This window comes from Fusarium proliferatum (genome assembly GCF_900067095.1).
Source record: "Fusarium proliferatum ET1 genome assembly, contig: FPRO_scaffold019, whole genome shotgun sequence".
NCBI classification, from domain to species: domain Eukaryota; kingdom Fungi; phylum Ascomycota; class Sordariomycetes; order Hypocreales; family Nectriaceae; genus Fusarium; species Fusarium proliferatum.
The window spans coordinates 1-26,317 of NW_022194808.1; the positions used below are offsets into that span (position 1 = coordinate 1).

A 26,317-nucleotide genomic window follows, 5' to 3' on the forward strand; every position below is an offset into this window, starting at 1 on the left:
AGGAAGGTTGGCACATTTCTGCCAATGTAGGATGCTAGCGAGTGTAGGGTAGCCTGTAGTTTCGTGCTGTCCAATGGTCAAGTCCGATGCGCGACTGGATGTTCTACAGCTCAATGTGCAGTATAGTGCAGAGGCATTTTCCTCCGTGCGACAACATTCTCTCTATTTCTAAGATGAGTCCTGGAGGTACATCTATCTACCTTTTAGACAGACATATCGTCCACTTTAGGTGGCAGAATTGGCCCATAGGCCTACTCTTAGCCGCACAGGAGATGTACCTAGAAAGTATATGCGAGCATAGGCATTAGTCCCGATGTACTTGCGTCCATGACGGCGCGAGTCAGCCTTACAGTGACCTTCTACAAGCCGTAAAGCCAAGAATAACGATTGGTTATTGTGCGTTAGCCAAGAATTACGGCGTATACCGTCTGGTTTCCTACCATACACACTACGCGGGGCTTAGTTGCCAGCAGCAATGACTGTCTTTGAGAACTGTGTGTGCGGTAGAGATTCCGTTACACCTCGTTCTATTTCGACTTTTCCGTCTTGCTGGGTGACTGTTTTTAGGATGTCGCTCGGCTCCGCCGGGATGCAGGTAAAGTCCCGACCTGAGTAGCGAAAACGGCTTCTTGATCCACTTTACTTTTGGAGCCGTCACTGATTAAGAGGAGCGGAAAATTGACGCGGCGGAAGCGGACGTTGTTACTCGGAGACTAAGCACCATTGCACTGATGATCTAGGGCGTTTATGGCACAGCGTAGCGCCCTATTTTCAGGTGGCGTTTGATTTAGTGTCGACTCGAAGGCCCTGACTCGCGCACCGTTGAAGGAAGCTTTACTCTTAGAGCAGAAGAAAATCTTGCGAAATGACTCCGCATGCTAAAGTGATTCCGGTTCCCCGGTCTCCGGCTTTTCCTCCCCTCTTTTTGTTCCTTTCTTTCTTTATTTTTTATTATTTTTTTATTATGTATATTGTCGCTCCCCTTCTTTAGTGCCGTAATATCCCTGTCTGCGTCTGTGCTTTCTTGCTTGTCTATCCATCCACTTTCATGCTTTCACGGCTCGATGAAGTGCTTCACGTGAATCATGAATGAACTGCATATCGCCCCTACATTGTGGGATATCATGTGAACTACAGGAAAGCTAAAATTTGACACTGACTAGCGACCGAGGTCGAACGAAGCGAGGCGCTGAAGAACTGGTGCCGGACCACGTAGATCGTCTAAGTTAGACTGAAGTCTAGGCAAGTTATCCGGAATGACAGCACGCGCACTAGCACAGGGGTATCATGGCTGTCAGAATCTGTGTCAACAAGCAAAATCAAGCGGCCCCGATGCCGAACTAAGAATGGCCCGGGCGAGGAGATAACGAAACCGTTGCTGGCTCTATCCGGGCATGTCAGCTGTCGCTCGCTGGTGGAACACTTGATTTGCGGAGCAACACTGGACAAGGCATCACACGTTTATTCTGGTGTCAGAATGGCCTGTAAGCCGCCATAGGTTATTTGCTATCGAACAGTCTCTCCAGTTGATACCTCTGGGGGTTACCAACTCCCGTCCTCCCCCAATTGCTTGGCCCTAGAAACCCGAAGTATTTCGGCGTGCGGCTGTTGGTCCTCGGGATTGGAAATGAGCGCCAATCCGAATGATGAAGCGGGGGCATATTATCGCACTGAGCGTGCTTGAAGGGCTAAAGTGAAAGTGATGAGCAGCAGCAAACAAATGTATTGATTGATTGTTGCCAAGCTTTCTCTCGTTCGGCGTATTCCATTCCGCAGAGTTACGTAAAGCATATAGCTAGATTACTAACACAGTAGTTTTCTGAGGCCGTAGATCATGCCTTTTCCTGCGACACGTATCAATCGGCATTGTAGCGCGCCCTCCTACACCAGCGTGAAAGAATCCGGAGGGTTTTTTTTATTCTTTTTTATTCAATCACTCATATTTACTTATAACTACTTATACCTATTTATATTTTGTTATCGTTATTCTTACCTAGCTTCTCGGTCCTGGGCCGTTGTGAGCCGTTGGTTGAGTCTATCAAAGATCGGGGGTTCTAGTATATCCTGCTGTTTTAGCATGCTGATAGCCAAGTCTCTTTTGGCGGTGATTGGGTAATGGATGGGTCCATGCCGCTTGACAACGTGGGATGACATGCTTAAACTGTTCGCGTTGCCTTGTGTAGCAGTTTCTAAGCCAAAATTGGATTTAGAAAACGTACTTGGCTTCAACCGCCCCCGCCAGTTTTGGTTGACGTTGTACATGTGGGGTCAAGGCGGGCCGGAAGTGAATTGCGGCCCCAAGATCTGCAACGAAACGAGTCAGCAGAATAGGATGGCCCCGAAAGCTTTCAGCATTACCTGTGCGCGTCCGAAGATTTTCGGAGCCGCTTCCACCGTTGAGAAATGGGGTAGTTAATTGTATTTGTCAAAACGCCATTGCCTTATGGTATCCACTACGGTAACATGCTGCTGCATGCAGCAACATCCCAACATTAAGATGAGAGATTAGGTCCATAGAAGGTGGACGCCAGTAACTCCGCTACCAAACATGCGCTAGGAGTGAGCAGACGAGTCCCCCGAAATTATTGTTCTTCAACCTCAACCGCCATACCAGAAGCAGCTGCGATTTTCCGCTAACGAAGCAAGCGATCAGCTTGTCGTCCCAGGGCGGACGGACAAAATGTCCGATTTCAGAAAAAAAAGGAAAAGGAAAAAAAAGAGAGAGAGCGCGAGTACCTAGGTCTAGAAAGGACGCTTTGGTAGCACCTGCGAAATGACGCCAAAGTCTGGACGGTGCCAAACGGTGCTAACTTGTAGAACAGTAGGCAAGCGTAGAAAACGGACGGGTGCATTGCGACTGTATATTGTCGATTTCTGAATAGCTTCGACAAAAACGATCAAAGTCCAAAAGGGGCATGTTGCTGAGGACTTTCGGAAGGTACACAATATTTGTGAAAGGTTACAGTATCTTCCTCCCACGATGGCTGGGTACTTACTCGACCCGTCGGCCGCCCAACACGAGCGCTGCTGCCTGCGCTGAACCAGACTGTCGGTAACAGCCATTTCCTACATATAAAGCTGCGTTGAAGGGAAGAACTGGACGCTGATACATTCACCGCTGTACCTGCATCGTAAGCTCTGGCACAGTCCTTCAGTCACTCGATCAGTCTCCTGACCGGTCTCCTCTGGCTTTTCCCCCTCTTATCTGTATTCCGTGTGACATTCTTTTCTACACAGGTGCCTTGATCCATTCTATCCAATTCTCTTTCTATGGAGTCTTCAAACCCTAGACTATCCCAAGCCTATATCCGGTCGCGCCCTGCAGTGCTAGCACCGCGGGAGGCTCAGCGTATTAATAGGAGGACCAAACGGGGCAGGCATAAACCGACTGTTCTTGAGGCACCTCAGGATGTCCGGTCTAGTTCACTGGGGAGCTATCGGCGGCCGGTCGATAACATTTGGCAGAGACAAATGATCCCAGTTCGTGATGATCCGTATGGTCGGCAGCCACTGCGTGTCGCTAATCCCGAGGACGAGCAAGGTGACGAGATGGTTTACTATGATGAAGGGTTTGTCCTATTTCTGTCTTCCCCCCATCCATTCACCCTTCCCTCTTACCCACTCTCTGACCTTTTTTACTTTCCCTCTCTTTGTCTTCATTTATTCCGCCTTTATTCTCTTCAATATCACTGTACTTGTTCTCGTCCCATCTATATTTGCCTTCTTCCACATTGTTTGACGTAATCCTTCGTTTTGCTCGCTTTGCCACGTCAATCACACGGACCACGCAAACGAAGTTAGACTGACAAGAAGTGCAGACCTAGCTGCGATGAAGAATTTGGAGACCCGCAAGAGCCGCAAGACGACGACCGTTATGTTCTGGAAGCCCTAATAAACCAGCAGTGAGTCAGCCTTACATCATTGCACCACTTTGAAGCTGACACCTTAGCTTACCCCAGATCGAAAGCAACCTTCACACTGTGAGTCGTCGTATCCGTCAAGCCTTTTATTATTTTTTAATTTTTTCTCTTTTCTGTCGTTCTTCCTTGGCTAATCCTTTTTCCAAAGCATTAATAAAATGAGAACAGAGTTTCTTGAAAACATGAAGCTAATGAGAACTGAGTCTTCTGAAAGCATGAAGCAGACGAGAACAGAGCTTTTAGAAGCCTTGAAGCAAATCAGAACAGAGTACGTCTTAGTCCTAACTCCATCACTAGGGATTTCTTCTCTCTCTTTTCTGTTCCTTTTACCCCTTTGTAGCAGTTCTTCTTCCTAATTTCCCTCTAGTATAGCTAACAGGATCTACAGCAACAATCAATTACCGCAGCGGATAAGTGAGACCATAGTACGCACGATTAGTGGTCAGACCAACCTTCATACACAGGGAGCCACAGGCGGAGGCGCTCCTTTCCAGATGGGATTGGACTCTACCGTGGACCCTTCCAATCTGATGAGCAATACCAGAGGAACTGAAAATAACGGCTCGTAAAGGCTAAGTTCACAAGGCGATCCTCGGGTCTAGCTGGACGCACTGGGAATGGATATCTACACAGATTTATGTATACGTATGTATCTATACATGCATGGAGAGACGAAATGGTACCATGTTACGACGGGGGATAACTTCAATGACATGGCGTAACATACAAATATAATACCGAGTCAGGTTTGATTTCGCAAAGACGACTGGATGGTGATGCAATAATAACATGGTGAATCTCCAAATTGCAAAGCAAAGCCACAACCGCCTTTCACTGTGCCGGACAGAGAAGGGATACAGGCCTCGACCCACTCATGACGACCTCCTAGGGCAGACCCAAACTAAAACAATATCGATGCTAGGCGAATGGAGAATTTTGCCAGCTGGGGAGAAAAACAAGAGTTTTCTTATCAAAGGCTGAGTTATATTGAACAGGTCGCGCGGGTAGAGACGGATACGTAGGCTGTATTCAATGATCACGCCGGCAGGAAGCGCCGATATATACGTTTACCGGTATATGTTGCAGGCGGTTACCGGGAAAACAAACAATAAAAGGCAATTTCTCTCCACTCAATTCAAATGAAGCTAACAGTAGGATGCTAAATAAGCCAGGGCTTCTGATTCGGCGCATCGCTGCATCACTTCCAAATCGTCTTGAATGATCCCTCGTCTGCCATCATCATCTGTTATGCCTGCCACAAACGATGTATTGTCGCCGTCTTGATTCGACTCAAGTCTCAGGTTTGGTGGTGTGTTCAGAGGTGAGCTGCAGGTCTGTTGCCGAAACTGATGCTCCATGAACTGTGACGGCGATTCCGTCGCGGACACCGTCTCAGTTGACTGCCCTTGAAGTACTCTCTCTAGCAAGGTCACATGCTCCTCTCCTAAGCGGATGAGCCACTGTTGCCATTTCACCGTAGCCTCTTTCTGATCGACTGAGGCCTGGAGAAATTCGTACTGTGGGCGCAGTCTTTCATTTTCCAGCGTAAGAAGGTGGCTCCTCTCTTGTAAGAAATGGAGTAGCTGCTCAACGGTCATTGCGTGCGGTGGCGCAACGCGCGGTGGCGAAGGAACGCTAGGGACCGAGCTGCTTCCCATTAGATCGCTGGCTGGCGGACGAGAAAGATAGAAGCGGAAAAAAACTAACAAAGTCAGTTCAGTTCAAGGCACTGACGTTCAAGGTCAAGAGACGGTATAAATATTCATCCCCGCGCGCAATGAATGTGATATGTAGCCGACTTCGACCCAGGAGTCCATTTACGTTCTCGGCTTCTCTGTCGCATGCGAACGGCTGCTTTCTTCTGTTGTGTACGAACTTGAATTGTTGGACTCTCCGAAATGCTAGCTGCTCTCGAGGGTAGTGGCAAGATTGACTTGACTCGGAGATATACTGCAAGCGATAGCCCTTTCTCACTCATTCCACGAAACTTGAGGGCGTGGCAATAGCAGCACAATAGCAGCGGATATGGTTTTTAGTATGAATTCGAAACTGGACGGCCTTTTGAGGCTCCCTCTCCATTGTAGCTCCAAACCTGCCCTTACCTCTACGAAAACGTTGACGTTGATTGTGATGATGGACTGTAGGGTACTTTCCACTATCCTGCACTAAACGAAGTTCTACTGATGAGTATCTATACGCTTCACATCGCTACTATGTTGTATTCCCCTTACTACTGTTCCATTCGGAGGTTATATTCCATAGGAATGCTGTCTGATTACTGATTAGGCAGCACCATAAAGAACGTGATTCTGGAAGAAAAAAGAAATAGCAAAACGAACAAAGAAAGGGAGAGGTGATGGATTTCGAAACGAGACCTTATCTAGGCGATTATCAGTACAGTACAGTATTGACATAGAGTGCTATCTTGATATGACGCATACAAGTCTGGTCCTTATCCGTCGCTATCAGGATGCTGAGTGGTTCGAAGGTTTATCTGCTGCTGGAGTAAGCCCCTGAGTCTATTCTCCTCCGCGCTATACTCGTGCAAAAGATTCTGGACCTCGTGAACGTGGTGTTTTATTGTGGGTACAAATCGGACGACTGCCTCGTTCGCCAGTCTCCTGTAGTACATGCGCTCATAATGAAGCATGGCGAGGCGTTGCCTTAATTTAGCCTTCGACGACGCAGTATCACAACCAGGGGAAGGCTGAGATTGCTGATGAGCTATTCGAAGAGGTTCTACATACGGCCAGCTTTGACCTTGATCCTCCTTGCTCTTTCCCGTGTTCAAACTTCCTCGATTCATGGATGGGCTGTTCAGTGAATTGAAATCTCTGCCACCTGCCTGTGTAGCGGAACGAGGTATATGATCCCTTATTCTATAGTCTGGCTCCATCGAGTCTGGCTCGTAGCTCGAACTTAGATCCGAATCCCGTAGCCTTGACTCTGATCTATTGTCAATGTTGCCGGCGCGATATTTGGCATCTAAGCTGCAGGCTAAATCGATACCTGAGTCCTGGAATTCTGGATCTGTTTTCTCCTTGATAACATCCTCAATGTACTGTCGCCAGTCGGTATTCAATTGCTCAATCAAGAGGTTTGCCTCTGCGACAACCGATCGGAACGCAGAAGCCAATTGTCGTATCTGAGAAACTAAACGCAGAAGCACCCGATAAACGAGCTTTCTATTCAATGCGATTGATTGTCTCATCATCCCATTTTCTCTTATGAGATTAATCTCCAACTTCTCGAGCATAGACTTCGACATTGGGTGTGGAGTCGGCGGTAATGGACGGTTTCTTGCACCTTGGTCCCAGGAAGACACCAAATTTATCTGAGGATCCTGTGCATCAGCGAGACCGTGAATATGATCCTTGCGCTGATTGAGGCTCGAGAGAGGGTCAGTATGCGGGCGTTGGCGCCTGAACCCTTGCGAGGTGCTACTCCCCACTTCGCTGCCGTGCAAAGTAGCTGTGTTATCATAGAGCAGAGCGTCAGGGATTTTGGATAGACAAGACTGGATCGAGGATTTAAGAGATACTAATACATCGTTAGCCAGTGTAGAAAAGTACTTATCCTCATGATGCAGGCTCCCGTTCTCCCGGTTGAGTTCTACGATCCTTCTTCGAAGCGACACCTGATCATCACCTCGATTTACATAAGTGATGGAACTGTGGGAAACGCTGGTTCTACCCCCAAGCTGCTGCACTTGATGATCTACTCTACGAGAAATTTGCGCGACTTCACTGTTGTAGTAGGGACAAGACCCGTATCTGACATGTTCCTTCATTGATGTCGAAGCAGGACCTGGAGGAAGATACTTGAGGTCAGGAGCAAGTATCAACGCTCTCTCGTGCCTAGTCACAATAGCAAAAGATATTATGAGAGAAATTATCTAATTTTATATTCTATGAGCCATCCAAAAAGAGCCTCTTGACTCCTGGCTTTTTGTGTAGAGATCAGTGGGGGAGGACGCTAGAAAACTCACTACTCTATCATCTATCGAAGTCGAAGGATGTGTTTAGGGTACTATTTTCGACAACCACAGCTGTAAGTCGCTGCGTAAGCAGGTACATGTCCATGTACTACAATACAGTGCCCTAGCATATAATCTATCATTCATTACGACTGACTGCTTGTTGTGAGCAGGCAGGCACTAGATATTAATGCATATCTACATTGCCTACCTTTTCGTTCCCGACTTCACAAGCCCATGATGTGCCACAACTGCCGGAATTGCGTCCATTTCCCACGAAAATCTCGGCACATGGTGCTTGCCATCTGTACCCGGCTGGCTTTGTAGACATTATCATAGTGTCGAAGGGGATGGAGCCGTATGACCAACACGCACTGTGAAGGCCAATCCATTCTGGGACAGTGGTCCGAGAGGTAGCACCTGAGAGGTATGTATGTTGCAGAGCTGAACAATTGCTTATGCGCGAATTCCATGACCGAATTAAGCCATGCTAAGGGTTATGGATCACATTCTGGGGAACTTCAGAGCTGGGATAACTTTATCTCGGGTTGTGTCACGCATCTCTTCTCTAGTCGGCAAGATTGATTCTGAAGAATGAATACTAAGTATAGTCTCAATATACGCGAACGCCTAATACCGACTTCCCCTTCGTGTCACGCCAAACCACTGTCCATGATCTGCCAGGTCTTATAGTGAACTCCTCTCGTTTTTGGCCCGATATGTCAAAATAAGGACGTCAATGTAATTTTGATGTTACGTATAAGGTCTCCAATTCTTCCAGACGCATCACTATGTTCCTCTGTAGACTATCTGTTTGTTACTGTCTAGATGCTGTTACCTTACGTAGGGTTCAGGTTGCAGGAGCCTATCCAATGCACGCAGGAGACTGGCAAGTACGCGGCTGAACGTTCAGATAAATATGAAGAGAAATACACGGACATACACAGAGATGCAGGTATAGCGAGCTTTCCTCAGTTCGAACATCTCCCGACAGAGCTTCGCATGATGATCTGGCGAGCAGCTTTTGATGGTGTGGACCCGGCCGTGGCAGTCTGCACATTCGCGCGTGATTGGTGCGAGATCACAGTAAGCCTTCCGCACTCCACGCATGGCCGTTCACCAGCAATTACATATCCGTGTAAAGAGGCGAGGAGCGAATGGCTCCGCTCTAGCCGTGTCTATACAGGGCTCGATAGAGCTCTGGAACATCTATTTGTCCCTCGAACCCTCTTTCTAGTTCCCCCTTCCGCGATCACAGACTCTCAGCTGGAAGATCTCATGCTACCTATAGAGCACATTGCCGTTGATATTGCAGACAGCCCTGATCTCTTTCCCCTTTTTGAGGCACTTGCCCGACTTCCACGTTTACGGACGATCATAATCGTTGTACCTTCAGATGCTGTTGAAGAGCACCAGGTGATAAATTGGCAGCAAGAGATACGGCAGGATCGGACGACTCTGAGACGCATGAGCGACTTAGTGGACGCACCAGCACCAGACGGCGAGTGGCATCAGCGCACTTACATGGGATGGGTCCTATGTAATTACCTGGAAGATTCCATGGCGAGAGAGTACTATGCGTGTGATAACAGGCCAAAGATAAAGCTTTTCGTTGATCGGAGGGGGTCACCCTTGACGACAGAAGTAAATACGGAACAGCCGTGGGCACTCTATTTCTACTGAGTCATCCAACTGGGTAGTTAATTGAAATCTTTATGGATTTCTACTACGTTTGATTAGCGCAAGTGAAGCATACTGTCATTCTGTCTTCATTCCATGTCCTCGTTTTGCTCTTTCCCTCCATCTCCGTTTTTTCCACTTGATTGAGATGATTGGAAGAAGGGCAGCAAGTGAAAGGAAATAAAATCAAGGTGCATTAAAGCATATGCGTAGCAAGCTGGCATCAAAAGAGATATGAGTGTCATATTCGTGGTGAATTTGATTGCGCTAGGCCGACACCTGACGCAATACTTAACGACGTACCAGCAAGCGCCGTCTAGAGCAATCTGAGCCTACACCTAAGTGGTAGATGTCTGCGGGGGGAGGAAGGGTGTGTCCTACTTGCTATTGAAGGGTAAACTGAACTATAGAAATTTTACGTCTTCAGCATCAATGTTGACATCTGTCAGCCCATCACCGACCAGGTTGGCCTTGGCTTCCACGCATTCCTGAGGAACGTTTTGCAGGCCATTGTGAGAAAGATTTATTTTGTTGTTCGGCAAATGAGCACTTCCAAAAATGGTCCATGTTAGTGCCTACATTCGTCTAGTCCACCATAGAGGCGAGATTCTCGAACGATATTATGGGCTTCTAGATTCGTTGAGGAGATTGTTCAGAAATGGCCAAGTTTGAGGTCAGGCATACTGTTAGTTAAGTATTAGGATTGAGAAGCAGTATGTGATAGTAGAAGCTCCACATCTGAGCTTATTTTCAGTCCCTCAAGTTCGTTGTTTCGGCGATCTATATCATAGTTGGGTAGTTCGTCTTATGTTACTCAGCTACCAACTAGGGTTTCTGCTCAGAAGAGGTTAGACCGTTTGTTTCACAGATAAAACTTACTCCACTTCATGCTACCGCCTTATAAACTTCCTCCTCTACTGTTAAAATTATCTAACTTGCCTCGGTCAACAATGCGAACCTCTCTCCGAAAATATTGTAATGCGTGAGCAAAGGCAAAGTATAGCTGCGACCTCGGAACTCCAAAGTGTTCACGATGCGTCAAAAGGAAAGTCACGGGTATTTACACAAACGTGCCTGCCTTCTTCATCTCTAATAGAAGCCATGTCCACGAGCTAGCATACCAAATGAATCTTCAATTGGATAACCTAATTCTAATTTCATACTTTTGAGCCGGGCTTCTATTTAGGTTCTTTGTCATTGCGTTTTGCAGTCTTAACAGACTTTAAATTTCTCAAATGACTTTTCAAGGCGCGTGGAATAGCCCAACACGAGGCTAACTCTAAAAGGCTGTACAGTTTGCTAACCATTTATTTCGTTCTAGTGTGATACGTTCTTTGACATCTTCGAAAATCAGTTCCATATGGCACGCAAGTCCTGCAGACAGCTCGAAGATCTTGTATGTGGGTGTCCAATCAGCTTTTAGACTGTCGACTTCGGATTGAAGAAGATCAATCTTATTGACTAACTCCATATCGGTATGCGCAACCGTCCCTAATAGTATAGGCGGAGGGGAGAAAACGAGGTTTTCTAGAAAGAAGGGTTCGTCTGAATACAGACTTGAGGAAGGCCGGTATCCAGGGTCCATACTAGATGAAAAATAAAAACCCTGGCTTGGATTACAACACCAATGAGCCGAGGTAGTATATATAGCCCCGACAGCCTTCGTTTCTCTACGAAAGCAATCAAAACCATGAGCACGCTGATCCGACGAAAACAGGCCTTTTGCGTGTTAAACGCGAGACGCTCTAAACATGCCGCTGTTCCATGTTACCTTCATAGACATCCTGATTCAGACTATCAGCGCCACCGCCAACAAAGCCATGGGAAAATGTGGGTTGGCCAGCATCGCCATTTGATTAGTCGACAATTGGTCAGAATCAAACAGCTTCCGCGTGCATCCTTGTCCATTTGCGAAAAACTCTCCTGCATCTCCCATGACAATGTTGTACGACCAGAGTCATTCTATTATGAGACTGAGAGTGACAATCTCTTCATCGTTTTTGAGTATCTGCACCTTAATGTATTCGACCTTTTCCCATTACATCCAGAAGAGGTATCTTGTATAATGAAACAGGTAAGTCTTTCCTTCTCGAGGGATTGTTATGGATAGCTGATTATTCAAGGTCGTTGCAGGCCTTCATCACCTTAAGGGCCTTGAAGTGGTATATGGCATCGATATCATTCAAGTCAATGAGTATGGGATAATTAAGATAGGTAAAGCTCGCAAATAAGTGTGAAAGGGCTTTAACTGACAAAAGGGAGTGCTCGATTGGAACTGGGAGTTTTGTGCTGATGGTATCTTATGCGATGCGAACGAGGGTTACATAGTTGCTTATCTCGAAGGAGTCATGGCCACAATGGCCCAAAGCTGTCTGGATCTACCAAAGGAAGCCTCTGACTTCCTTGCGGACGGGGAATTGCCCAGACTTGATGTGAGTCCACTTTTGAATGAAAGTACGCAGCTAATTCTAAATAGGACCCATACATTTATGGCGCTGCTGGCCCCCACCTTCTGACGACGGCAGTTCGGTTTGCCCTTCGTGCAAAATTGCTGGCGAATGACGAGTCTCAACGAACTTAGCCACTGACATGCCTGTAAGGCTTGTTTATTTGAAGCGACAGAAATATATATGATAGATTCAATTTAGTAACTTACATTAGGGATATCAATGGCCTCACCATTCCATCGCAAAAACCTGCCGTTTGCCTACCGGCTAGGGAAACGCCTTGATGACCACCGTACCGGGGAGAAACCAGAGTGCCCGAGGAAATAAACCCAAACTTGGACCTCAAAACTCGCAGCAAACAATTTCCTAATGGGACATGGTCCCCTCGGAGGCTGGCTTTTACGAGTGGCTCCCTTTTCCAAGAAAAGGGGGTGTACGAGTGCCGCTGGCCTGCCTCGCACCGCGCAGATGCTTCCGTAGGTTCTTGGTCACTACAGTACGATGAAAATACCATTAGAAAACGTTGACTGTGTAACTGTATATTGATTTACAAACTTGTATTGGATACTTTATCGAGTCCAGATTTATCTTAGTTATGGGCATATAACTTGGCTTGTGGTCGCTACACTACTGTGAAGACGCCTATACTGGAAAGAGCGAGTTATGAACTTCCTGTCTTCATCAAGTACACCACTGACTTTCAAATCAACCTTGCATTTCATGAACATATTCTATAGTCTGCTAGTATTACTCGTTATGCCTATAGTGCTACCACATGCTTGGTTTCGTCTTCCCATGATTATTGTAGAAGTACATTTCATAATGTCTCTAAGGAACGATTAAAGGTCCACATATAAGGTCGCGAATTCTCTCATCCTCTCATAGGGAAGGGGAAAATGCCTGAGCGGCCCATTTAACGGAGTGTCTTGGTTCTTTCGAAGACGTGAAGGCCCTAAGACATTTTCACATTTCACTCCCACTGCTACGATTTGATCAAATTACATGTAACTTTCCACCATGTAAACCAAAATGTGGCAGCTCCATCTTTGTAAGTCTCCAATGGATGCTTCTAAGTGGAGAGGAGAAAAATGAACAAGTCCTAGAGGCATAACGAATCAAGGATGAAAGCCACGAAACTCACACAACGGACATGGCTTGTTTTCGTGTAATTATACATCCTCTCCATTACACAAAACCCGACCTTCGTGCTATGACCGGCCAAAGCCATTTGCTTCAGTTTCGGTAGTTACCAGACTGCCTTGTCCGAATGATGGAAACCAATGTGCATGCACGTCAGCAAATCTCTTGGGAAGGGAGTTTACTTCCCTATAATTAATCAACGCTACACATTCGATCAAGTCGCAACCAATGGAGTATATTAACCAGCTATCAATTTGTTTAACAAAAGTTTGAGAGCACCATATAAAATAACATGAAATGTAAAGCGTCGTGCTTTCGCAAATAATTTCCAATATGCTTGTCTTTAATCAAAGCTTAACATAGGCGAACTCTGAGAAATCTGGTGGTTTGTCATGACAGACCACACGCCCATGATCATCTAGATAGGCACCATCATTAGACATATCGATAGAACCCGAACTTTGTTTACATTGGTCAATTTCATCTTTGCTGACATGAAGGCCATTTCGAGGAATCCAGATAATAGGCTGTCTTACGGTGAGAGCGTAATGCTTGAATGCTTCATTGACTAGGATTTCCCTCTTGTTTATAGGTACCTCTTCTAGCGTCGTGGGAAACTCGGTGCTTAATTTATTGGTTGTGTTAGTACGGAGGTCCTCAGAGACTTCATTCCTTTCGTCCATGTTTGATACATCCTCCAACACCATTTGTTGCAGCTGGAGATCATCCTTTACTTGTTTCTTCTGGCCGGTCATCGTCACTTCATCATTCCCCAAATCTACAGGTAGAAATCGGAAGAGAGGAGCGAACCTCCAGTTCAGAAACGCCTGGAAGAGAACTGTAGCCACTAACGCTATTGCCATAATTATGGCATGTGCTGTACAGACTGCATTTGCCTTTTCGTCTTTGGCCATGAAGAAAAGACCGGTAAGACATAGTTCCATTACGTACACGCCTGTGAATGTCTGGTTGAGGGCGCGAGGATAAAGAACTCCTCCGGTGTCGTGATCAGAGCGATAAAAATTTAATATTGCGTACCGCTGAGCAAGCCATATGAGACCGAAGGTGAGAATAGCAAAGACAGAAATAAGTGGGGATATTATACAATAGATTAGAGCGATGCATGCGAAGTTCGTGTATACAGGAAACACGGAGCCCCACTTAACCGAATGCGGTTTCATCTTTCGGAGCCATTTGTCTCGTGGGCTGACGTCAAACATTGGGGCGACAATGTAATGCGAAATCAAGCTGCCCACTTGAAGAAGCGTCGCAGCACTGGTAGAGAAGGACTGAAGAACCATGTAAGAGAAGAAGTAGTTTGACGCTTTCGGGAGGTTCTGAGCAAGGATATTGACCACTTCACTAGCTTGCTGCACGCCCCGGACGTTCGTAGCTAGCTCTTTGATCGACGCCGTAAAGAAGGAAGCAATGGAAACAACTAAGAATACTTGTATGAACAAGAAGGCAAAATAAAAAGTCTGAACAAACTCCTGTCTCAGAGAGTAAGCCTTGACCCCTTTAAAATCCGCCAAATATTCTAGAAAAGCCGGTAGGAGGATTAAAAGGACTGTTAATGCTGTAGTCGGTAATAAGCCAGCAACTGCTGAAATGACATGTCTGAGCACCTCTGTACGGCCAATGAACGAAAGCAGGCCGTTCCCTTGAATTAGTTGATCAACCTGACTGAGTGCGCCCATGAACGAAAGCAGGCCGTTCCCTTGAATTAGTTGATCAACCTGACTGAGTGCGCCCGTCCACGCTACTGGAAGTGACCACAAGGATATCATTAGGAATAGAATAGCATAAGTTATCACCGCACGGACCCAACCTGCTTTATAAGACAATGCTATATTCCTCCAAATAATCTCATCTGGAGAGAATCCAATAAACCGTGGTGACATATGTTCTGGTAAGTGGTGAATTACGCTTTGGCAAGCCATATGTGCCGCGATTTGAGTGCGAAACTGGACAAATGCTGAGTTTGCGGGCGGAAGGTCAGCGTAATGCCTCTGCTGCTCTTCAATTCTTGTGTTAAGCTCTTCTAACTCTTTGCGGCACCAACTTATAGTTTCGTCTTTTTCGAAGAAAGACGCAGCGTTAAATAGCCATCGCAATCCTAAACCAAAGAGTCTATGCGCGGGCCGGTCGCTGTTACTTAAGTACTTTTCCCGCAATCCACCGCTGCTGTCTTTTTCACAATCAGTAATCGAGAATTTACGGGGTTCAGAACGCTTTCCGGTTGAGCCTTGGATTCCAGTGCTCTTAGAGTTTCCGCGAAAGAGCCGTCGCCAATCTCCTGCTTTACCCCTGTTCCATCGACTTTGATGAGCATGATGGGCATTCCTAATCAAGGTTGTCTCCGCAACCTCCAGTTGCTGGACAATTGCGTCTCGGCGATCGATCAATTGAAGTAGCAAAAAGAAGTCTCTATTGATCCATATGTTCTTTACGCCACCTGGAAAATGGTTAAAGAGCTTTCTCAATTCACTGTCGGTACACATCTCGTCAGGGATTGAGTCAACAAGAATAGTTGCCGCTGAAGGTCTTGATCGATGATCAGCACTGGCAAGATGAGTTTGCCGTATGTCGATGTAGGCCCTCATCTCATAGAAAAACAAAGCGCAAACCCATACGATAGTAAGGATGGATATCACGAGGTGCGCCCAGTAGCGGTGAGCATTGCTTGGTCTGATATTGCCCCAGGCAAGCGTGTCCAGGCCAGTGACTTGTGCGTTGTCATGATCCTTTGCAGCACGTCCATCGGCATCAAGTTGATGACCGCGTCCATCGACGTAATTCAATGGGATCAGCACGGGTATCACGAGCGTTGCTATTGGAAAAAACGCAAGAAGAAGAGTTCTCAAGTAGCGGAGGAAAAAGTAGGCATCGAGACCGCAGTCGCGGGCAATGTCCGAGTCGCTGCTGTTCCATGACAGTTTGATGGAGGAGATTAGACTCAAGGATCTCATATCTGGCTTACTTAAACGAGTTCGTGGTTTTAGTTTGGGTTCATTGCTAGATGATTTAGTGTCCGAACGAGGCATACTACAAACAGGTGATCTTACGAGATGCGCCCCAGCTTGTTCCTCAGCAGCAAGAAGAGTAAGAGCTGTAACATAAATATCGCAAAACCACTGCTTAATGCAGCGATAAAGCTGGAAACTCCGATTCCCTGGTCCACCTGAGCGCCGCCTGGTTGTCTACTACCTTCACCTCTAGTAAGGTGATCGTTGTTGGGAGTACCTGTTTCAGCCAAGGTAGTCCAGCTCATTATTTCGACGGTCAACTGCACGTTTCTCTATCTTAACCAGTATGTTGAAAGTGACCGGGACTGAAGCGTGAAACTGCAGACGTTCTGTCATATTTAACTCTAGTTTTATTTCATGTCGGCCGGGTTTATGGTCAGCATTGTGATATATTTTCAGCCTCCGAAACGCTCTCGGGCAAAACTCGCAGCTTAAATCAGCCACTTCAAAGCATGGCCAAGAACAGGATGTTTTAGTTTCAAATGGAGTATTTTTCTTTTCAGAGAGGTGGAAATATGTACGGTTCTGACCAAAACCGGAGGCCGCCTGGCTTTCGTCAAAAGTCTGCGGGAACGAATCGGGACGTTGGTGGTGGGGCTAGTACAGGTTGTAGATGCAAGTCAACAAACAGACGCTGACATCAAGGCTTGTTGATACATTACACAGGTCCACTAGTGGCCATCATGCTCGGTGATCAATTTAATTCGGGTATCAGAAAATCCTAAACAATACCGTACTACAGGTCATCTATGATTACCGTGTTGAATGGCTTGCCTTGGCTTGCGATCTACAGCGTGAGACATAACTCACTAGTGCCCTTTTGTCGCAGGGTAGGCATTAGTAAACTAGCTATATGGTTTAAGTAACTCTGCGGGATGAAATACCCCGCACAAGGGAATACTCAAGACAATCAATCAACCCATTTGCTGCTCCTCATCACATTCACTCTAACCCTTTAAGCACGCTCAGTGCGACACCTTTCTACTAAAACAAGTAGCCGTGCGTAATAAATTGAATTGAATTGTATTGTACAGTACAGTACAGTACAAGACAGGAAGAAGAGGGCAAGATCAAAGAACTAGTTAAAGCGGGATGGGCGGTCAGGATAGCGATAAGCAGCTCCGCGCGGAATGGTCAAGTCGGCATGGGAGGAGTTATCAGAGTTCCCATATCCGCGGCAAGAGCCGGCAAGACCAACGAAACCTTTTCGGTCACCCTGGGCTCGAGGGAAAGACACAACCCATACACAGCCGAACTAGCAGCCATTGCTCATGGCCTCGGCTGTCTGTCAGAAATCGAGTATCGAGTTATTGTGATCTTAACGAGTAACAGACCTGCAGCACAAGCGATAAGTAAACTCGCCAGCAATCAGGTCAAGGGTATATATGAGTGATATATGATGCTGTAGAGAAGCTTAGCGCAAACGGAAACAGAGTCAACTTCATCTGGTTGCCACCCAACAGCAAGCTCAAAATTCGGGAGACAGCCAAGATGTCAACCCGTTACGCAACGGAACCGTACATGACGCTATAGAGAGGAGTGACCAAACCGAAGACCACAATTCTCAATCGAACGAGAGCAGATCCACGTTGTGCCAGCATGCTGGCCTCTTCCCATGATAATTGGTCGTACAGCAGGCGGGTATGTTTCCAGGCAGAGCTGAGTCGACCTTTCTAGAATGGCTGCCAACTCCATCTGGTAGCTTCCTCTCCCTTCTTAGAACCGGAATGGCCCGGTTGAACGGTTATCTTATCAGATCAGGGCTGCACCAGCGGATGAGTGCCCATGTGGGCGGGCAACGGAATCGGTAGAACATTTCCTCTTTCGATGCATGAAATGGACGACACAACGCAAAGAGATGTTTCAATGTCCGAATGAGAAAGGTGGCAACCTCTCCTTTCGCCTAGGAGGCAAGGCAACATCAGACGGTCACAAATGGGCACTGAACATGAATGCGGGACTAGCTGCAGTCATGTTCACGATCGCCACAGGTCGCCTGGAACAGGCATGGCTCGCACTGCACTATCCTGACACCATTCAATCAATAACACCAACCAACAACCCCTGACGCCCTCAGACAGCTAACAGCAGGCATCGCCTCAGCTGCCGAAGATAGGAAACGGAACGCTTGGAGGAATTGGGCTTTAAGTCGGCTTGATACATACCAATATCTACGAGGATAAGGCAAAGAACGATGACTAGACTGGAAAGAACAAGGCGAGATTTTCAAGGGCTTAGCGAGAGCAAGGCAAAAACTAGAGAGACGTTATGTAATTTTAGCTTCAGAGCCCTTTGGGCATTAGCGTACCGGGCGAAATAGACTTGTGTGTGTGTGTGTGCATAACCGAAGGGTTCTCGGCATGAAGACTGAAATTAGAAATTAGTTATGTCATCACGTCGCAATAGGTTCACGATTCTTCCCAGACTGCTACCTCTTGGACTCTCTGTCAAACGAGTTCAACATTTTTGAGCACAGCCCTCGAACACGCAGTCGCTCAATTTTACTTGGCTGCTTCACCGTCATAAGTTGTAAGGCACAAATATACATAGAGAATAGCATAAATAGAACCTAACCACGATTTCACCAATGGGAAATGGATAAATTTCTGGATAAGCGCCCTAGTTGAAATGTGCTATGTGATTCCCCATGTTCCGTTCTTAGCATATCCGACTTTGAGCGAACATTGAGTAAAATGTTATCAACTGATCCTGAAAGGGAAAAAAGGGCGGGGTAAAAGATTCGTTGTCAATCTCAGTAGACAAGAGATTATTCGACGCTAGGCCAGAACCTCGAGCAAATAGCCCTACGAATAAGGTTGGATAGGAGCAAAGCTACGTCAGGTATCAAAAAAAAAAAAGAAAAAAAAAGAAAAGACAAGAAAAAAAGGCAAGATATCTTGACATACTAAGGTTTTATTACAGTAAGGTGCCGGTCCACAGTCAGTAGTCCACCATCGTAATTTTGTTGTAAGTGACCCAAAACAGACTAGATGTGGCGCACACCTCACTTACTGATGACGCTAGTATAGTCCCTGTCCTGTTCGCTCACTAGCAGCATCCAGATCAGTATCAAAGAATATGAATGAATGTGGACTCTATCCAGGACCGGACCAAGCGATGATTATTAAGCAAGATAAATTCCAGGTTATTAAAGCGATCATAGGTTCATCTTACAGTAAGGTGCGGGTTCACCGTTAGCAATTTTTTATCATGTTTTTATCAAAAGTGCCCCACGATGAACTAGTGTGACGCACGACCCATGCATAACCCGAGTCAGAATGTACCCCGCCATCTCTCAGCCATAATTGTCTCTTGCTATGTCAGCGGTCCGGAATCGGGTATCAATATTCAGATCAGCCTATTATAGTTTCAATCATCTGATGGATCTTTTCATTAGTAACTATCGCTCCATCCGACTCTAGATGATGTCCGCATTCGCTTTAATTCCTTGATGCTGATCAGAATGCTGTTAGTGGATGACAGAACAGTGACTACACTAGCGTCATCTGTCAGTAGGATTAGCGCCGCAGCTAGTCTGTTTTGGGTCAATTCAACCAAATTACGATGATGGGCTACTGACGGTGAACCCGCACCTTACTGTAAAATGTGCAAAGATTTAGTCTTACAATCATCTAAATACTCATCTATCTAAATCTTTCCCTCATCCATCTTTTGAGACATCAAGTTCGGACTATAACTCCATAGCGCACGTGTTTCATCAGGTTAAACGGTAAGCCGATGATCTCGCTCTCGGAATCGATTTCAACAATTCCTTGCAACTCTTCTGCCGTCAATAAACACCGACATTGAGTATTGCTTTGGAGTATTGTCTATTGGCATGCTCCTGCGAGATTTGAAGAAGGCCCTCTCATGTTCATCGAGACTGAAAGCATCTCGGAGCTGATCCAATGCATTGTTGATCTTTGATATCATCCACTGATGAGAAAATTGGCGAACACTCTCTGAGTCGCTTTGTGACGATGTGTAGAAATAACTTTTGTCCTGCGCAATATCAACATGATGTCGTTCTTCCTCCGGGGGACTATCCCCCCTCCTCGGATGCCTGGAAGCCTGAGGATCGCAAAGTAAAGGTTCTGTACCAGAATACCTTGATTCCAAGCATCGAGTATTCCGTGTTTTTGAGAAAGGATTCATTTTCCTGTTGTCGAGAACCGTCCGCGTTTCAATATCGACACCATGACGCTGTCTATGTGTTATGTCTTCCTCTAAAGGTTCGGAGGTAGTGGCTGGATATCGCACTGATCCGCTCCGGAAGCCTCCTATTTGACGCCCTATTTTTCTTGCTAAGCAGATCGGAGACCGGAAGCTCTTCTTTGTTGATTTGACTGGTGGAGATGAGGAATTGATATGCAAGTTGAGGCCGTTGTTGGAAGGCGTTGAATGTTCTAGCAACGAATACTGCGTATCATATCTCGGAACAGACCTGGGGAACCGGCTGTCGATGATATAAGCACTATGGTTTTCTCTGGAAGTGCCCAATATGTCGTTCATGTGAGTTTTCAAAGATACATAAATAGATTGTGCCTTTGAATGCCTTCTATTGCGAAGGCTGGACTTGTGAGTTGCTCTTGGCTCAAGAACGTTGTCGTGCATAAGGAGACCCATAGCTTGCGTCTATGAAGATGCCTTGATACCCAAGAGGCACGCAAATACTTTATCCATAAAATCTGAGTTTCTCCTTGCCGTTGTGTAGATTCAAAGCGGAGTGGTTGATTATCGAGATGCCAAACAGGCAGAACAGCCTCGTAGCTGAACTTATGTGGATTGCAATGTACTGTATAAGATACAACGTGATTATTGAAGACTCCTTTCGAGGAGACCCTTCGTCACGTTGAAACACCAATATTTCATAGATGAAGTCCCATATGAGACTCTGTGAGAACCGGTATTAAATGTGTATTTAAGTCCCCCCCCTGATGTAATAATATGTCCTAATCAAGTGACTTGGTTAGCTAATGTAGAGGCATGAACAGACCTTCCGATGGCATCCGGGAAGATCTTAATCTCGCCGATGTTATTTGCTGGCCCATTTCGAACTTTTTCCACACTGCAGGTTCTTTGTACCAAGACAGCTAGTCTAGATTGGACGGTCTCTGGGCCCAAACATATCCTGGGCAGGTATTCCATCTTGTATTCCTGTCTTAGCAGGGCACCTAGATACTTAAGGCCCATGAGCCACAAGCCTCTGCTCAATATCTGATCCTGTGTAGGAGTGAGTCAATATGCCTGAAGAATTTTTCGCTTCGCTGCCTCATGATATGTTGAATCAGTTGCAACAATGGCTGGAATTCTGCCGTCGACTAGATGATGATAACACTCACCTAAAGCGTCAAATCTCAGAGTTGCAGGCGCGTAAAGATCGGCTCATGGCATATGAGAATACGTGCGGAGAGATGGTTGCCACACAGAACCAACTGATCGTATCTCTAAGCGCGAGGATAGCTACCAGCGAAAGGCCGCCCAAATTGATCCCTGATCCAGTCAAAGATTCAGAAATTCCTATCATTTCCCTTGACGAGCTTACGTCGGAGCCAAATATCCCACCGACTACGAACGATGCGAATCCACTGACGCTACATTCAGCTTTCGCATAAAGATCATAACATTCATCTGCAATCATCGCTGGAAGATACGGAGCACATCTGGTACGTACATCAGCCAATAACATTCAATGACCGAATCTCCTAGAGGGTGCTGATACATATGTAGGCCCAAGGCTCGACTATCCAGTCGTGGTGCATACGAATCTCGGGTAGACAGGGATACCGGTACTTAGACGAGCAGCGACGTCGGGCGTACTTGAGCGGTTAAATGGGCGAACACGAAGATTGAAGTCTGCTGCGGAATGCCATCGTTAGTCTCAGAAGACCGCAGTATAAAGGAAAGAAGAGAAAAGAAAGTTTGTCTGTCTTATTACTGCGGTGAGTTGTTGAACAGTAAGCATATACTGGGATGCGGCGTGCAAGCAGGAGCCTTCTATGACTGCACACGGAAATAGTAAATTCTCGGAGTCGTAGAGTTTTCATAGAACCTAACATGAATACACAAATCTGCATCAATAGACCGAGTATACGTAATGTATAACAATTTCCGTTTCATATGTCTGCGCGTGACCTTGGCCTACCGGTACCATTCAGCGACGATAAATGTCATGATTATTTGATTTAATAGACTTTATAAATTCCTCTGTACAGTGACTTGTTCTCTGAAACAGAACTCCAATCTCACCTCATCGTGCAATTTAGTTTCTCCACCTAAAATAATGGGTAACAGAAGTATTAAATACTAGCTTCAGTAAATATAACGCCTAGCAATGACATGGCTCATTGATACTAGCTCCTATAAGTCATCCTAGACTTGAGAAGTGGCGGGTCGAATTCATGGAACACAATCGAGATCAGAATGCGCCAGTTCCCGATGGTCGGATGTGCCAAAGCCGGCATTCAGTGCTTGCCTTCGGATAAGCCATTCTATCGCGAAAGGTGAACCGTTGATGTGGGATTCCTCATCCGCCCCTTCTAACAAAGCAATCGAGATCGAACTACTGAGGGTTGGTACGGCGAAATTTACCTTGAAACAGAGATCTGTATTGATATTCTCATATGTAATCCTCAGGAACTGGGCTCCTACTCGGAATGCCGCTTCTCTCTCGCACAGCTGCTTGATGAATCCTTTGTATTCTGGCGTGTGAGCTCTCAACCGGCAGATAATGCGACCAGCGCATTGATAAGCACCCCTCAAGAAGTACGGTGGATGAAGTTCATCTAGTTCGAAGAGGAAAAGCTCAGCCCGCAGATGGCGGCACAATCTACGAAGGCTTGACGATCCTGTCGCCGTATCGTGGGCCGTCTGTCGTACGCGTTCTACCATACTTACCTCATCGAGCAAAGGTTCTTCTCCCATGAAGTCGACGTCAAACCGAAAAAGCTTTGTGTCGCTATCGGCTCTCTGATGACTCAGAAGATGGCTCCACGTGACTTTTGAACCGGTTTGCTTCCAAAGAGCCCTTGAAAGCCTAGGAAGGAACTTTTCAGATAAAATGCCTGATGACCCATTATCATCATCTGAAGCAGAACCGGTGCCAAGTGAAACCACAACACTAGGTTCCGCCATATCTGGACTCAACAATGTTGCTTCACGAATAGCAATGCACACTGGATTGTTAACTGCAAGCCCACCATCTTGAAAAACTCCGAGGTCGCCGATACGCGCTGGCTTGAAGTAGCTGTACATGATTTAGCCATGACTTGTGAACAAGATACCATATCAACGTACTACGGCGCTGCTGTTGCACATCGCAACCTGCTGAGGTTTAGCTTTGTTAGCCTTGAGGCGGTTTCGATTCCACTTACACCTGCCACCATTTACTTTGAGATTGCCCGTCATTCAATTCGAGATGACGATAATCTAGTTGCTGTTAGCAAAAGATAGTAGGAAGTGACATTCCCAATGGCACGAACCAGAATCCTGGACTTGCCCTGTGGCGCTGTTATAGTTTGTGACGAGGAATACGCTGCCATCACACGCTCTGGTCAATGTTACACCTACATGGGCCCCTATGGCGGTAGCTGGGGATATATCGGTCGTACTTCGGTTTTGGCCGTATGTTTCAATCAACAACTTCTCCAGCCCCTCAGCAGTATACTTGCTATCAGCTAGCAAGGTGCAGATCAGTTGGAATAGCCATGCCACATTGGAGAAAAGTGGAAGACGGTCTAGTAAACGTGTAAACCACGAGGAACGCTGGATAAACGATTGTTGGGCAAACTGCTTGAGATGAGACATGCAGTCGTCTACGTTCCATCCCAGAATGTCCAGACAGATCACGCTCAATGCACCTACACATCCGTTAGTCTTGGAAACACGGATCGTCAGTAAGCAAACATCACCCGAACTGGTCCCGACCTTGACGTCGAAACTGCGCTGTACATTATAATATGGTATACCAGTCTCGTCTTGGATCGCCTTGAGGAAGCCAATTGGAGCGGACCCACGTATGCCCCCACCATCAATACTTAAGACTCGGAGTCGGCTGGTATCAGGAAACAGACGTATCGAAATTCCTGGGGTGAGCTGTCCGCAGATATGACATGACTGTGGTACATACTCCCACGGATCAGAGCGGCTTTTAGGACTGAAGGTTCTAATACAATTTTGACAAACAAGATGTCCACATGGGAAGCCGTACTGCGGCCGCCGCCTAATGCAGCTAAGACAGGTGTCGTTCGACATGATGCTTCGTAATATACCAAAATTTTGGGCGAGTTGCTGCCGATGCCAGTCACGCATCGAGCCCACAGCTTGGGACTGCGCCAACTGAGTGAACATGCTGCACGATATCAATCTTACAGTTTCTGAAGGTGGTATAGGCCTCTCGAAGCTTGATTTGAGTTCGGAGCTGGCTTGATAGCAAGCATTTTCGTAGAGTTCACGAAAAACCTGGTGACAGTCGAAGGCTAAATTCGGTTAACACGAGTAAATAAAGCATTCTGGTAGCTTACGGTGCATCCCAGGCGAGTAATGGTCGAGAAGGAGACTTGAGGCGATCAACGGGACAGCCACCTGCTGGAACGTCTTGAGTAATTCAAACTTTCCTAGAAAATTCCTGATATGGTCACTCAAGTCCGGTGCTATTCCTCGATGGAGCCGAGAAACTTTCACGAAGCTGAAAGGTTCCGCAGTTACGCTCAACGCTACGCTAGCAGCATACTGTAAGAAGTGAGCAAGATGGTGTACCGAGAAGATGGAGTCAGATCGTCGTCGAGCCTGTCTACTGGTCTCTAATGCCTTTGATAACTCCGAACTGAGCACTTGCCATCGTCGCGTCTGTCCGCCGCTTCGCCGTCTACTTTTACCAGACATTCTGGGAACTCCGACGAGAGTGATGCCACTGAAACTCGGATCAAGACTTCTAGATCGGTGTTCTGCTACAAACCTCTGAAGATCACTTTCGTGCCTCTGTCTCCATTCTTGCCTTACTACAAGCAGGATATGTGGCCGCACTGGGCTAGTTGATGGTGGTCCACTCTGGAGCCAGAAACGTAATCGTTTCAACGACTCACCAAATCCTCCTAAATCATCGACGAATATGCATACAACGTCAGCAGATGGAAGTAGAGTTCTACGCAAGAGATTTTCGTAGTCGAGTCCATCTTCAGGAACTTGTTGCTTCGTGTCAGTATAGACTTTTACAGCGTGGCAAGCACTGGCGCTCAACAACGGCAACTTGGCCTGTGATCCAGACGCATCTGTATCGGCGATCACGATACGCTTACGGCGATTCTCTTTCAACGAAGAGACAAGTAAATGAACTTCCCCTCCTACCCTTGCTCGGATCCTGCCCGTCTGAAAACTTAGCTTCTTGAAGGCCGCCTGTTTCGATTGATTTCCTATTAACACCAGTAGGCCAGCGCTCTCGGCGTCGGGATTTTCGAATTCCTTCAGTAAACGTTGAGGTCGGTCTGTGACCTCTAAGCCCTTTTCTACGCCCAGGCTCCAGGGTTTAAGCCAGCATGTATGACGGCAGCGACTCATTCTTGGTGGTTCATCAAGTGCTTTGTGAAAATGTCTAGGCCATGTTTAAGTATTTACAAACTTGGTGCTACTGTTTGCCCAAAAGTCCGCTATCAGCCGTAGACATTGCCTTTGATATTTGTCAAAATATGGCCTTTGAGTGCTAATCCATATTCAATCCATATTCAATCCGGCTTCATTTCAGGACATAAACGATATCAAAGCGCTTGTAATTAGAGATATATCCTGGCTTCCCGCATCCGAAACTCGACAAAGACTTAAAAGTACAAAATATATCACTAGGAACTCTGAAAATGATAAACTGTGAGCCGTTTATGTAAAATGGCATTGGCTTAGCAGTGGTGAATTTGTCGTCGAAACGAAGTCCTTTCGACAGTCTCCGGCTTACCACGGCTTGTCTATTACGATACATTAGATGAGATATCATCAACTCCGATGCAATTGCTGACACGATTAGCCATCCACTAGCTGATAGTTCTTATATTCCTCATAGAAACAATGCTTATGAGTTCATGGTTAGTCATGAACTATTGGCGTTCTCACATTTGGTTTGGTGATACCAAAAGTTTAACT

At 46.4% G+C, this 26,317-nt stretch overlaps 5 protein-coding genes across 5 annotated transcripts; 2 read left to right on the plus strand and 3 right to left on the minus strand.

Annotated features, from left to right (window-relative positions):
• Positions 1-3,471: 3,471 nt before the first annotated feature.
• Positions 3,472-4,489, plus strand: FPRO_15980 (uncharacterized protein; the record flags this gene model as incomplete). Its single annotated transcript, XM_031225072.1, has 5 exons — positions 3,472-3,569; positions 3,819-3,902; positions 3,960-3,980; positions 4,069-4,188; positions 4,360-4,489. 5 exons carry the CDS (start codon positions 3,472-3,474, stop codon positions 4,487-4,489), a joined length of 453 nt encoding a protein of 150 aa, XP_031090268.1.
• A 1,883-nt stretch (positions 4,490-6,372) lies between these two features.
• FPRO_15981 (uncharacterized protein) lies at positions 6,373-7,710 on the minus strand (the record flags this gene model as incomplete). Its single annotated transcript, XM_031225073.1, has 1 exon — positions 6,373-7,710. The coding sequence occupies one exon, from the start codon at positions 7,708-7,710 to the stop codon at positions 6,373-6,375; it is 1,338 nt and encodes a 445-aa protein (XP_031090269.1).
• A 3,931-nt stretch (positions 7,711-11,641) lies between these two features.
• FPRO_15982 (uncharacterized protein) lies at positions 11,642-12,157 on the plus strand (the record flags this gene model as incomplete). The annotated part of the gene is made up of 4 exons (XM_031225074.1): positions 11,642-11,650; positions 11,700-11,790; positions 11,839-12,008; positions 12,053-12,157. The coding sequence occupies 4 exons, from the start codon at positions 11,642-11,644 to the stop codon at positions 12,155-12,157; spliced, it is 375 nt and encodes a 124-aa protein (XP_031090270.1).
• A 1,353-nt stretch (positions 12,158-13,510) lies between these two features.
• On the minus strand, positions 13,511-16,132 carry FPRO_15983 (uncharacterized protein; the record flags this gene model as incomplete). Its single annotated transcript, XM_031225075.1, has 1 exon — positions 13,511-16,132. One exon carries the CDS (start codon positions 16,130-16,132, stop codon positions 13,511-13,513), a length of 2,622 nt encoding a protein of 873 aa, XP_031090271.1.
• A 6,456-nt stretch (positions 16,133-22,588) lies between these two features.
• FPRO_15984 (uncharacterized protein) lies at positions 22,589-25,744 on the minus strand (the record flags this gene model as incomplete). The annotated part of the gene is made up of 7 exons (XM_031225076.1): positions 22,589-23,435; positions 23,486-23,512; positions 23,563-23,617; positions 23,671-24,048; positions 24,318-24,410; positions 24,460-24,666; positions 24,712-25,744. 7 exons carry the CDS (start codon positions 25,742-25,744, stop codon positions 22,589-22,591), a joined length of 2,640 nt encoding a protein of 879 aa, XP_031090272.1.
• Positions 25,745-26,317: the final 573 nt, after the last annotated feature.